This window comes from Trachemys scripta, chromosome 2 (genome assembly GCF_013100865.1).
Source record: "Trachemys scripta elegans isolate TJP31775 chromosome 2, CAS_Tse_1.0, whole genome shotgun sequence".
Lineage (NCBI taxonomy): Eukaryota > Metazoa > Chordata > Testudines > Emydidae > Trachemys > Trachemys scripta.
Window position 1 is genome coordinate 33795029 of NC_048299.1, and position 13121 is coordinate 33808149.

A 13121-nucleotide genomic window follows, 5' to 3' on the forward strand; every position below is an offset into this window, starting at 1 on the left:
AGAAACTTACTGATCATATTACAGACAGACAAAGCTTGATGTTTACATTTCAGGAGGAGTTTGCAGGATTTGCCATTAGAAAATACTTCAGACTTATAAAGTGAACCAATTTTATGAGTCATTGATAGACAAAAAATGTGGAACCTCTCCGTTCAATTTTAGATTAATTGCATGTATGCTGGACAGCTTTGCATTTTATTATATTTTCTTGAATCAAATAATGCCATGTGACTGCTGCTGTGTGACATATCAAGGAAGTAGGATGAGATTTGTTTGTTTAAATATACACCTTGCCAAGATTTTCAGTAATTAATGCCTAATTTTAAAAAGTACTAAACATCCAGCCTCTCCCATGAACATCAGACCACTTATTTAGGTGCCTAAGTATGGGTTTATGAGCCTAACGAGGCACCCATTTTTGAAAACCTTGTCTGTATGTGTTTTCTTCCATTTTTGGTAAATTTTACATTTTGTTTGTTTGTTTTTTGTTTGACAGGATGAAGAAAATGGAAATAGAGGAGGTATGCATTTTCATTTTTTGTAGTATTCCTTATTTATCATTCATCAGTAATGTAATGGGTCTGCGTTGTAATGGCTATTTAAGATCTCCGACTTAAAAATTAAGTGTGTGACAGTGCAAGTGTTTTTATTGGTCTTCACACGGCATTGGAGCAGAAGTCCATTAAGCACAAGAGGCGATGTATTCGATCACCCCTAACTTTTTTTTTAACTTGAAAAGCAGTGTATTATGTAAGTCAGTGGTTCTCAAACTTTTGCATTGGTGACCCCTTTCATACAGCAAGCCTCTGAGTGTGACCCTCCTTATACATTAAAAACACATTTTTATATTTAACTCTATTATAAATGTTGGAGGAGAAGTGGGGTTTGTGGGTGGAGGCTGACCTCATGACCCCCCCACATAATAACCTCGCGACCCCCTCAGGTGTGCCAATAGCAGGTCATGAATGATGATTTGATGATCACAGAAGCAGTAGGGGCAGAGTGGGTGCATTAAATATGATTAAGTTTGAGGTCACGGTTATTTTTTGGCAAAAGTCACAGATTGTAGGCAATAAACAAAAATTCATGGATGCCCACGACCTGTCCATGGTGGGACTGACTGCCGGGTGGGAGGCTGAAGCCTGAGTCCCACTGCTTGTAGGGATGTGTGTGTATGCGCTGATAGTGCAGAGCTTTGCTGCGTGGGGTGAGGGTGGAGGGACAGCCTAGAGCCCTGCCACTGCAGGGCGGTCTGACCGCTCAAGGCAAGAAAGTTACAGAGGTACATTAAAGTCATGGAATCCATGACCTCTGATGAAATCATATCCTTAAATATAAGTGGTGGTCAGGGGGAGAGAATGCAGATGTGGAAAGATTAGAGGAGGGGCAGTATTAACTCAAGATAAAGTTAAGGTGAATAGTCAGGCTTGCTTGTTTTTATCTTAATATGTGATCAAGTGTTCATGTTCATAGTGTTGCTAGAACATCCTTTAGTACCTTAAACGGTATAAGGCAGGACACTTGGTCCAAACAGCGAAGGGTTATTACTGTTTCAGCATGTTCTACACTGATATGTATTGATATTAGACTTCAAGAAAAGCAAAAGGCACAGCACATTGTAGAGATCATCCTCGATTGTATTTGTTTTTTTGGATGGGATAGTCCTAGGAGGTTAAGATGTTGGACCTGCTTTCACCCACTGCTCTGAAGTCTTGCTGCAGTCTGGGTGTAGACAAGCAGGTGGGTGCAGTTGCCAGAGTGAAAAAGGCTTCTGCAGTGGTGCCGAAGTTGTTTCAATTTTACGTTACCTGTTCCCAAAATAGGAGAATAGCTAGCATGCAGGGGGTCAAATGGGGAAGCCTATACCCATATACTATTTGTAATTGAATGAATGAATGAATTAGTTTCATGTAATGTCTTAAAGTAGAAATCAGTTAGTTTAGTAAAATTACGGTGTGCCAAAATTAAGGTGTGCTTACATAGTCCTTTACAAGGAATCGTTAATAAATGGCCTACCGAAGAAAGCAGGTAATTTAACATGGGAAGTTACCAGAGGTTGCTTTTGTATATATAAATTGATGTATATTTGGGTGGTGGTAGGGCATCCCATCTGGGGATCACTCAAATTTGTTGTTGTTTTATGGAACAGAGTTCCTGGGAAATGCGTAATACAAAGGAGCCATCTAGTGGCAACTTCATTAAATAGGTTTAAGCTTAAGGAAGGTTTTTTGTTTATATATTAAGGCAGTATTACTTATGAGACTGCAATAACAGCTTGCTTATTTTTCCTTTAGCACGTTTATATTGCTTGGCAAGATAAGTTAGCAGAGTAATTTATAAAATGAAATATTTTTTCCCGAATTGATGTTTTTAGGTTTTATGAATATCATCAAAGACTTGAAAGGGATTAGGGAAGCAGCATATTGCACACTTTTTTTTGGTGTGGGTGGGATGAGGTGGGGGAGGAGGAGAGGTGAGAATAGGAAAAGTTAGTACAAAAACTTAGAGAAGAGGTTATGTAGATACTGTACTCTAGCACTGATTTGGAGAGATGTTTTTAAAACTGAAATTGATTAGAGTTAAATGTTCTCTGAATGAAGATTTGACTTAGTCGTAGTTTTCTTAATTTAAAGGGTTAATTATAAACCATGAACTTTTTTGAAGCATTCAGGTAGCATTTTCACTTGAAGCTTAACTTGATCAAAGATTCACCTAATCCTATATTGGGGGTCCCTGGTATACGTTGGGGTTGTGTTCTTGAAAAGGGCAATGGGTCCCTGATATACGTCTCCCCCTGATCTGTCATTTTGCCTATCCATTGCTCATCAATAGGGGGACATGTTCCGAGTCACGTTGGTCCAGATCCACATATCCATAGCTTCACCTTTTGCATGGCTTTTCTGTGGGTGCTTAGCACCCACTGGCAGCCGGCACACCCCCAACACCTCCTGTCTTAATTAATTAATGGAGATATCCCATTTCCTAGAACTGGAAGGGACCTTGAAAGGTCATCAAGTCCAGCCCCCTGCCTTCACTAGCAGGACCAAGTTCTGATTTTGCCCCAGATCCCCAAGTGGCCCCCTCAAGGATTGAACTCACAACCCTGGGTTTAGCAGGCCAATGCTCAAACCACTGAGCTATCCCTCCCCCCAGTCTGCCGATGGCCCTGTGGGCTACTGATCAACTCCTCTCCCTCCCGCCCAGCGCCTCCTACATGCCATGAAACAGCTGTTCTCCAGTGTTCAGGAGGCACTGTGAGGGAGTGGGAGGAGTTGATTGATGACCCACAGGCTCTGTGGCGGTGAGAGGGGGTGCTGGCTGCTGGTGGGTGCTAAGCACCCACAGAAAAGTCACGCAAAAAGTGAGGCGACGGATATGCGGATCAGGACCAACATAAATCGGAACACGTTCCCCTATTGATGAGCAATGGATATGCGAAACGACGGATAAGGGGGAGATGTATACCAGGGACCCCTTGTAGTAGCTTTTGTTTCACTTATGCAAAGTGGATAGGCGCCTGTGGAAAAACTGCCACATTGTTGGAATATTTTTTTGAATGGAGGTGCTCCAGTTTTTCTCCATTATCAGGTCCCATCATCTTTCTTTATAAGTAAATAAAATAACTTCAGATTTTGTCTTGGTGGTGTTTAGCACTTAGGGATTTAACCACGTAAGATTAGGAGTTGCTGAGTACCTTCAGTGAGGAGGTGAATACCCTCAATTCCCACTGACTTTACTAGGAGTTGAGGGTGTACGGCACTTTCCTGACACAGATGAAGTATTGGGAACTTCAGAATAATAGAAATTTAGGGCTGGAAGGGACTTTGGGAAGTCAACTCCAGCCCCCTGCTTTGTGGCAGAACCAAGTAAACCTCGACCATCCCTGAGAGGGGTTTGTCCAACCTATTCTTAAAAACCTCCAATGATGGGGTTTCCACAACCTCCCTTGGAAGCCTCCTGCTGTGCTTAACTACTGCTATAGCTTTTTGTAATATGTGCCTAATCTCCCTGGCTACATTCCTTCTAGCCCTATCTTGAGTGGACAACTGCCCTCTTTATAACACCCCTTAACATATATTTGAAGACTTATCAAATATATGTTAGATATAGACGTGTGCCCTCCCCGTCATCTTTTCTCAACACAAACTGTGTCCAATTTTTTAAATCTTTCCTCATAGATCAGGTTTTCTAAGATGTTTGTCATTTTTGTTGCTCTCCTTTGGACATTCTCCAGTTTGTTCACATCTTTCCTAAAGTGTGGCACTCAGAATTGGACATAATACTAGAGCTGAGGCCTCACTGGTGCTTAATAGATCAGGACAATTATTTCCCATTTCTTACATACAACACTTCTATTAATAATCACAAGAATATTAGGCAATTGCAAAAAACACTTAAGTTGTTTGCTCAGATTCAATTTGTGATCCAAATCCTCTTCAGTGAAGTATTTTGTGCTTATCTTTATTGAATTTCATCTTGTTGATTTCAGACCAATTCTCCAATTTGTCAAGGTAATTTTGAGTTCTAATCCTGTCCTCTAACGTGCTAGCAATCCCTCCCATTTAGTGTCATCGGCAGATTATAAGCATATTCTCCTCTTCAAAATCAAAATCTTTTATGAAAATACTGAATTGTACCAGACCCAGAACTGCCCACTAGATATGCCCTCTCAGTTTGACTTTAAGTACCATCTTTCAACCAGTTGTGCACCCACCTTTTAATAAGTTAAACTAGACTAGACCATTTTCCCCCTAATTTTCTTATGAGAAAGTCATGTGGGACTGTCTCAGAAGCCTTACTAAAATCAAGGTACATCTCATCTTCTGCTTTCCCCCATCAATTAGGCCAGTAATTTTGTCAAAGAATTTGGTTAGGGATCTAATACACCTCTGGTGATTGCCATTGTTTAGTTAGCAACATGTTTTGTTGAGGATAGAGAGAGGATGAGACAGAGTGGCTGCTACTGTGTCAGAGATCAGGCCCTGGTCTTCAAGAAATTCTTTGTTTGGTTCCAGATAACTTTGGTCTGTCAGAAAATTACCATTCCATTCTTAAAGACGTTACCCATTACAACACAAATGTCCCTGAAATGCCAAATCCATTCCCCACGTTAGTCCTCTATTTCAAATGGAGGGAACATTACTGTGGATGTATTCATCTGAAAAAACCTTCCATGTACCACACTAGAGAACAGAAGTGGTCGACATAAACAATACTGTCTGTTGGCTAATGATTGTGCATAAGAATGTTTAAAGACAGAAAGGGCCATTAGATTATCTAATATGAACCTGTATAACACAGGACATAGAATTTTCCCCCTTCAAAGCACCCAGTAACTTATGTTTGGCTAAAGCATGTTTTCTAGAAAGGCAGCCAGTCTTGATTTGAAGATATCAAGAGATGGAGACTGTCGCTTTCCTTCAAAGTTTGTTCCAATCATTAATCACCTTCACTACTAAAAATGTGTGTCTTATTTCTAATATGAATTTGTTGGACTTTAATTTCCAGCCATGGCATCAAAGTTGTTGTGCCTTTCTCAACTAGGTTAGAGCCTGTTAAGTAGCTGGTATTTCTCCCTGTGAAGTATTTATACAGTGTAATAAAATCACCTCTGTCTTCTTGTTGATAAATTAGACAGATTGAGCTCTTTAAATCTCAGAGTGCAAGACATTTGTTTACAGCCCTCTCTACTCTTTTGTTTATACATCCAAGGATTGCATTAGCCATTTTTGCCACAGTTTTGCACTGGGGCCTCATGCTTAGTTGCTTGTCCAGTATACTTCTTAATGCTTTTCAGGGTCACTGCTTTCCAGGATGCCCCCCGTCCCCCCATATTTTCTAGGTGTGGCCTGCATACTTTGTTTCTAGATTTATAACTTTGCATTTGGGTGTATTAAAATTAATTTTGTTTAAATGGGCTCAGCTTACCAAATGATCCAGATTGCTGTATCAGCGACCTGTCCTCTTCATTTGGTGTCATCTGCAAATGTTGTCAGCAGTGACTTTATATTTACTTATTGATCATTGATGAAAACATTGAATAATGCTGGAGCTAACGCTGATCCCTGTGGACCCCCCCTAGAAAAGCCTCATTCTACAATGATTTCCCCATTGACAATTGCTTTTTCACATCTATCCAGTATCTATTTCTTAATAGAGCTGTCTGGAGGACAACAGATTTGTTTTGCAGTAGCGTTTATTCTTTTAAAATTATTCATTCCACATTCATTCTTAATCCATTTAATGTGTTTTCTATGATATTCTATAGCGCCAATTTTTTAAATCGATACATTGTGTGATATTAAGCCAAATGCCTTACAAAATTAAGTATATTACATTTATGTAGTTCCTTTAATCAATCAAACCTCTAATCACATCAAAAAGTGAAATCAAGTGTGTTGGACAAGACTGACTTTCAATAAAACCATATTGATGTCAGACTAATGAGTTTATAATTACTCAGGTCATCCCCCCCCTCTCTCTGAATATTAGCACAACATTAATACTTTTCCAATATTCTGGTATTCCAACTTTTTTTTTTTTTTAAAAGTTACCACTGGATCAGAGATCTCCTGAGCCAACTCTAAGGAGTCTGGAGTGCAAGCTATGCAGGGCTGCTGACATAAAAATTCTTATCCATAATTAATGCAGTTTTAATGTCCTCTTTTTAGTCAGTAATGGAGTGCACAGTGGTTCATCATCCTCATTATGAGTACACCATCCTGCTTCTTTCCAAATACAGAACAGAAATAACTGATTTCCTTGAAAATCCTCAGAAAATTCAAACTTTGCTTAGAGATCGTGCTGAAGATTTGGGGCAGATACTGTGTGTGTGTGTGTGTGTGTGTGTGTGTGTTGGGGTTTATTTTTTTAAACAAAATGTAGCGGTTGACGCCTGCTTCAAGTCCCTCAGAAGTTCCATTTTCTTACCCAGATGTCAGACTAACAGGCCTACAGTTACCCGGGTCACCTGATTTGCCCTTTTTAAATACTGGCACAACATTAGCTTTCTTTGTCTTTTGGAACACTGGGGAAGTTCCAGGACTTTTTGAAAATCAACATTAATGGTCCAACAAGCTCCTCTGCAAGCTTGCAATGATTTTCACTCAGGTTTGGCTGTGATGTCTTCTCATGAGACAAGTATGCTGTCCACTTGCCTCCCAGGTGAAGGATCCTTTGTTTCTTTGTATCCTCCAGATATACCCTAACAATCCTTTCTTTGGTCACAAACAGGACAGCCCCTGCTGTGTTTCACCACTCTTGTAGATTTTGCACTCTCTTCTTTTGTCTGTGGCGCCATAGGCAAACAGGCCTACGTTATGAAGGATACAATAAATAAATGGCCAGACAGGGAGATAGGTGTCTGTCACCTCGGAAATGTTCCTTTCAGAGAGGGGTATGTCACCACCTGGTGACCAGCCTTGCTCCAGAAATGTTCTTGCTTAAGAACATAACTTTTAGTATAGATATATAATTCTGTAAATATTAGCCATACATATATTTCAGTGATTTTGACAACCAGTTGACTACTGACTCTTGGAGAGACCTCACATGCCATCCTTTGGTGAACTATTATGCATATGTCTGACCCAGAAGATTCTTGTAAAACTCAATACTCACCCTGTGCCCTCTGCCATTTGGCACCAAGAGATCACAGGAATCTATCTTGGGAAGCAGTGACTGAAAAAGATTTGGGGGTCGTGGTGGATAATCAGTTAAACATGAGCTCCCAGTGTGATACTGTGGTTAGAAGGGCTAGTGCAATCCTTGAATTCATAAACAGGGGAACCTCAAGTAGGAGAGAGAGATTATTTTACCTCTATATTTGGCACCAGGGTGACTGCTGCTGGAAAATTGTGTCCAGTTCTGGTGTCTCTAGTTCACAAAGGATATTGATAAATTGGAGAGGGTTCAGAGAAGAGTAATGGGCATAAATAAAGGATTAGAAAACATGCCTTATAGTGACAGTTTCAGGGAGCTCAATCTGTTTAATAAATAAAGAGGAGGACTTAAGCACCAGTCTCTAAGCACCTACATGGGGAACAAATATTTGATAGTGGACTCTTCAGTGTAGCAGCGGAAGGTATAACACAATCAAATGGTTGGGAAATTCAGAGTGGAAATAAGGTGCATGTCTTTAACAGTGAGAGTAATTAACCATTGTAATAACTTGTCAGGGATCAGGTGGATGCTCCATCACTGACAAATTTTAAATGAAGATTGGATGTTTGTATAAAGGATATGCTCTAGGAATTATTCTAGGGAAATTCTGCTGGGGTCGTGTAGTAATGTTTGTGTCATAAGGGTATCGTGATGCAATGAAGTTTGAGAACCCCTGGGTTACTCCTAACTCCAAAGGGTCAGTCACTTACCCCAGGTCAACGGATGCCCTCGATCACACACCAAAGACAATGCTGGCAGCCAATTTCTCTAGTAAACTAACTAAAGATCTATTGGCTAAGAATAAGGGAGAGTTAAGAGGTTAAAGCAGGTAAAATACATTAATAGGTGAGTCTAAGTGTGTAAGCTCAAAATGATAGCAGAGATGTAGTAATATACTCCATAAATCTCTCAGGATTAAGCAAAATAACTTTGTGGATCTGTCTGAGTGTTCAAATAGTTCAGAGGTACAGGATCATTCCTTGAAATCCATTTTATAGCTTTTCCAGAAAATAATCTGAACAGTGTCTTCTCCCACATGGGTTTTGATAAACAGGAAATGCAGACTGAGTCTGTGATTTCATATTGTTGAACCTTGCTTTGAGGTTATTCACCACCTTCATTTACATTTCCAAGGCTCCAATCACATTTGATGGGTAAATGTAATTACAGAGATATACATGATGCAAATTTTAATGTAATAGCACACAACATTCCTTCATTAGTCTGCATGAAGTTTACACATCAAGTACATTCTCATTTTAGTACTAATAAACACTTTTGATCTAGGGTTAATTAATTACAGGGTACACATAATGTAGAACTATTGTAATAGCGAACTACACATGAAAACAATGCAATCAACATCTTCTTTGATCTTTATCCACATACGAGTGAATTAGTTTGAATGTATACTAACACTTCTTTGATATTCACATAAAAGTGAATTGTCCTGAAACTCTGGCATGTGCTGGCATCTGGCCTGTTAGCATCACATTGTGGACTGCACCCCTGTAAAAGAGCTCGCTGTTGCATGGGGCAGGGAAAAGGTGGAAGATGCATTGTGAATCAAGATGTGTAAGACTTGAACATGCCATGGGATTGGATGGTAATAGGCATTAGTTTTCATTTTCCTGAATAGTGTGGGATGGAGTCACCTTTCAAAAGTTTGGAAATCACAATGCTAAACCATAATATAAGAACCTCAGATAAGCATTGTCATCTTTTTATATCTTTAAGAGAGATTTGCTGGTTATTTGGCGTTTACCATCCCATGTTGATTAGCCATGGTTCCATCCACTCTTAAGTAATTTCATTGTGGGTTTACCATGGATATAGTTAAAATCAGTAAAACAAGGAGTTTAGTAAGTGGAACACTACTCTGTTGATATCCCTGGAGTGCTGGGGTATGTCTACACTCCGGGGGTGGGTGGGGGGATATTTTTCAGAAACTTGTTTTGATATTTAATTTTCTGTCTACAAATAGTCACAACTTTGTGATGGTAGGGGTGTGTGGGTGTGTATGTATGAAGTAGAAATACAGATTAATATTCTTAGTGGCAGCTCTGGTAGTGTCTGGGAGTCGTCTATTCAATGTTTCTTACTACCTTTTTTCATATGCTGTTCATTAGAAAATGATTCTATCCTGAATTCACACTGAGACTGAAATAATTTAGTGTAGTAACTGCTGTGTGTACAGGAGTGACTAGCAAATATTTATATTATCCTTGTTCATTCACAGTAGAAGGGTTTGAGCACATATTTCACGTTTAATTCACACAAGAATTCCTTGGACAGTTTACAGCATACTCATTGTCTGATTGTACTCAAAAATTACTCCCCTGGGTTGCATTAATCCACAAATGTTTCTAAAACAGGATTGTAACACTTTTTGAATTATTTTTATATATATACACACATACACAGATGTACGTCAGCTATACCACTATGTTGCAGTTGCTGGATGTATTAAGTTTGGGGAAAAACAGGTCATGGTAGATGTATCAGAACAAGAGGACAGAATGAGCATCATGATTTTCTCACTTTAATTTTGGAAAAAAGGTCAGATGTATTGTCTTGGGCTAATGCTAATAAGCTGTAGTTGACTAGTGAACAGTGTAAAGTGTTAATGCGTGGATACTTAAGATATTTCATTTGATGTATTCCACTAAAACTATTCAGTATTTGGTTTTCTTTCTTTGATCTAAATTAATACTATTTTGAGATGGTTCATAAATTATAAGTAAATAGTGATTGGTCTTTCTACTGAATTACCCTTTTAGTCTGAGAACTGAACAAATTTATTTCAGTGTCTTGTGCTATATTATGGCACACAAAAAATTGAGGTTGGAAATCTAATTCCTACAAGATATTTTGGTATTCTAGTTCATGATATTCTAGCTCATTCCATTTTCTCTCCTATTTTTGTGTAGCAGTATCCATAGCAACTACCATCATTTCAATTTTTCATCTTTCCCGAACAGTGAATGCTACCTGTAATATGTGAACTGCTCAGTTTCCTCTCTTGTAAGGGAACACAAACTGAGGAGCTACTATAAGACTTCATGTCTTTGATTTCCTTGGGATCTGTGGGTGCTTATTACCCTAAAAATCAAGCTAGTTACTTAGGAACCTAATTATTGATTTAGGTGTCTGCATTTAAAGTATTTAAGTTATAAAAATTCTGACCTGGTATTTTAAGCCTGTGTTTTGGCTTTGGGTAGGTTCTGGTATGATAGAGAAAGTCAAGTGTTCTTTCTTGTTAAGAATATTAGTCTTCTATATCACTTCTTGTGTTTTCTTCTGCAGATATAGAAAGTTGACTTCAGTGACCGCTCTTGTTCTGAATGAACTTAATTCCACCCACAAACTTTGTGGTTTTGCATTGATACAGTGCTTTCAGAAATTAACCCTTTGTATGCTGTGCATGAACAAAAGGCAATGGTGGTGAATGTAGGGGACAGAACACTGAGGAAGAATGCATTATATGGGAGTTAGTAAATGGGGGAGTGCCCCTTCTGGATGGAGAGGAACTTGGAGTCTAGGAAAGGGGGAAGGAGAGAGAGTGATCACTACCTTATCCCAGGAGTTAAGAGACAATATTAGCCAGATGTATTGCCTGCATTTTTGAGTGATTTTCTTGTGTGCATTTACGATTTAATTTTCAGTCTAAAAAGACCACACACCATGAGATTGGCTTTTTAATCTAACTCGTGATTCTTGAACCTTTTAGGTTGGCAATTCTGGAAGAGGGTTACCTATCTGCGTGTTCAGTCTACATTGCCAAAGCCATCTTCCACTGGTTCCAGTGCTTAATACTTCCGTTTTTTTTTTTTAAAGATATTCATTTAGAAAATGTCCATCATTGTTTGTAGCAGAGATGGGCCTTCTGTATTCTGTGGCCACTACTTGTCAAGTGAGGGACTATGGAACATCAACCAGTGGTCATTCATAGTTTTGTGTCGTCTGGCTTTTATTAAAGGTCTTGTTTAAAAGCCTTATGATTTATTTCTCCACAATGATTTTAGGTCCCACGCTCATCCTTTGTAGAACTGCTCTGTTAGAATAGAAGAAAAAGAAAAGTAGGTTTCCAGTTTTATTCTGTCCCCAAAACTGAACTGCACATTCTAGAATGTGCAATATTGGGTTTATATTTAAAACTCTGAGAGGAGATGGCCTTGGGCTTCAAGTACCAAAGATATGAGAACATTTTTGTGGTAAGCTGGGGTATAAATCTATCCTGAACTGGTCTGTCGCACACTCTGTGTGGACCCTGCTGATGCACACTAACGGCTAGTGTGGGGTAGATTCCCACCCCGCTGTGCTTGCCACAAACTGAATGTTTATGTAGGTAAACCCTCTCTCATAATTGTAACTTTTACACTTTATCCAACAGGGGAAAATAAATTTACAGTTTAGAGAGAATATCTGTATTTAGGAGCTCAGAGTGTGGAACACAGACAGTTCTTGTGGAAAAATCAAGACCAACTTTAATGGGGAAAAAGATTTTCGGAGGGAGTGGCCGGGGGGGAAGGGGGGGGGGAGGGGAATCTGTTAGGTATGCTATCTAGCAGAAAAGTAGCAGAAGCAGAGGGTAGACATGTAACAAAATCAAGTTCTTAATTTTTTAAACTTCATACGGAAAATATTCAAAACTCCAAATCTGGCTTGACTGGTATTAGAATATATTCACTTTAATGTATGTCACAGAATTGGCATAAAATGTTTTGCTTCAGAATCATTTAAATGATATTTTTTAGCTATGAAGTCTTCTCACTTATCTTCCTATTTTAGGGACCTATCCCTTAGAGGTAGCACCGGGGATTGGGGCTATGGGCTTCTGCCCCACGGGGCCCCTGAAATCGGCTCACAGATGCCTGGTTGAGAACTGTTGCGGGAGGTGGAGTGCAGATGGCAGGTCAGATCCAAATTTTTGTATCTGTCCAGGGCTCTCCCCATTTTTCCAGCCTCCAGTGGCCTGGATTAGAACGTGCGCACAGGTTGCAATCCAAGCATTTTGATCTATCTGGATTGTTGTACTGAAAAGAGGAATAGGCTCTTACCATTAGTGTACATTGCTGGGTATGAGGCACTAAAATGAATGTCCTTGGATGTGGTGATAGGCATGCGTGCTAGTACATCACTGATGTATAAATGAGCAAATAAACAAAGAATAATCTTCCTTTTCCACTGATGATGAAATAACATCCCTATGGCAACTGCAGAAATTGCTTAGATAGACTGAAGACTTTTGTAATATAACTTTTCTATTTTTAGCTTTTTAAATGTAATCTAGTTCTTGAAAAATAAGGAATACCCACTTGATATCCCTCTGCAGACCATCAGCAAGTGCTCCCATAGACACTGCTGGTCCTCAGATTGCAGTATAGGAATCATGGTTTTCCATTTACTGAAACAGTTCACGATTACGCTTCATTTGCCAAGTAAGCAATTTTGTATAT

General features: G+C 39.3%; 1 protein-coding gene across 4 annotated transcripts in view; it reads left to right on the forward strand.

Annotated features, from left to right (window-relative positions):
* ARHGAP21 (Rho GTPase activating protein 21) overlaps positions 1–13121 on the forward strand; it is a 194517-nt gene that overhangs the window by 88049 nt on the left and 93347 nt on the right. For all 4 annotated transcript variants that reach the window (XM_034760239.1, XM_034760242.1, XM_034760238.1 and 1 more), the window contains exon 3: positions 497–521. In XM_034760239.1, the coding sequence (XP_034616130.1) occupies positions 497–521 (25 nt within the window). The remainder of the gene's footprint in view (positions 1–496; positions 522–13121) is intronic.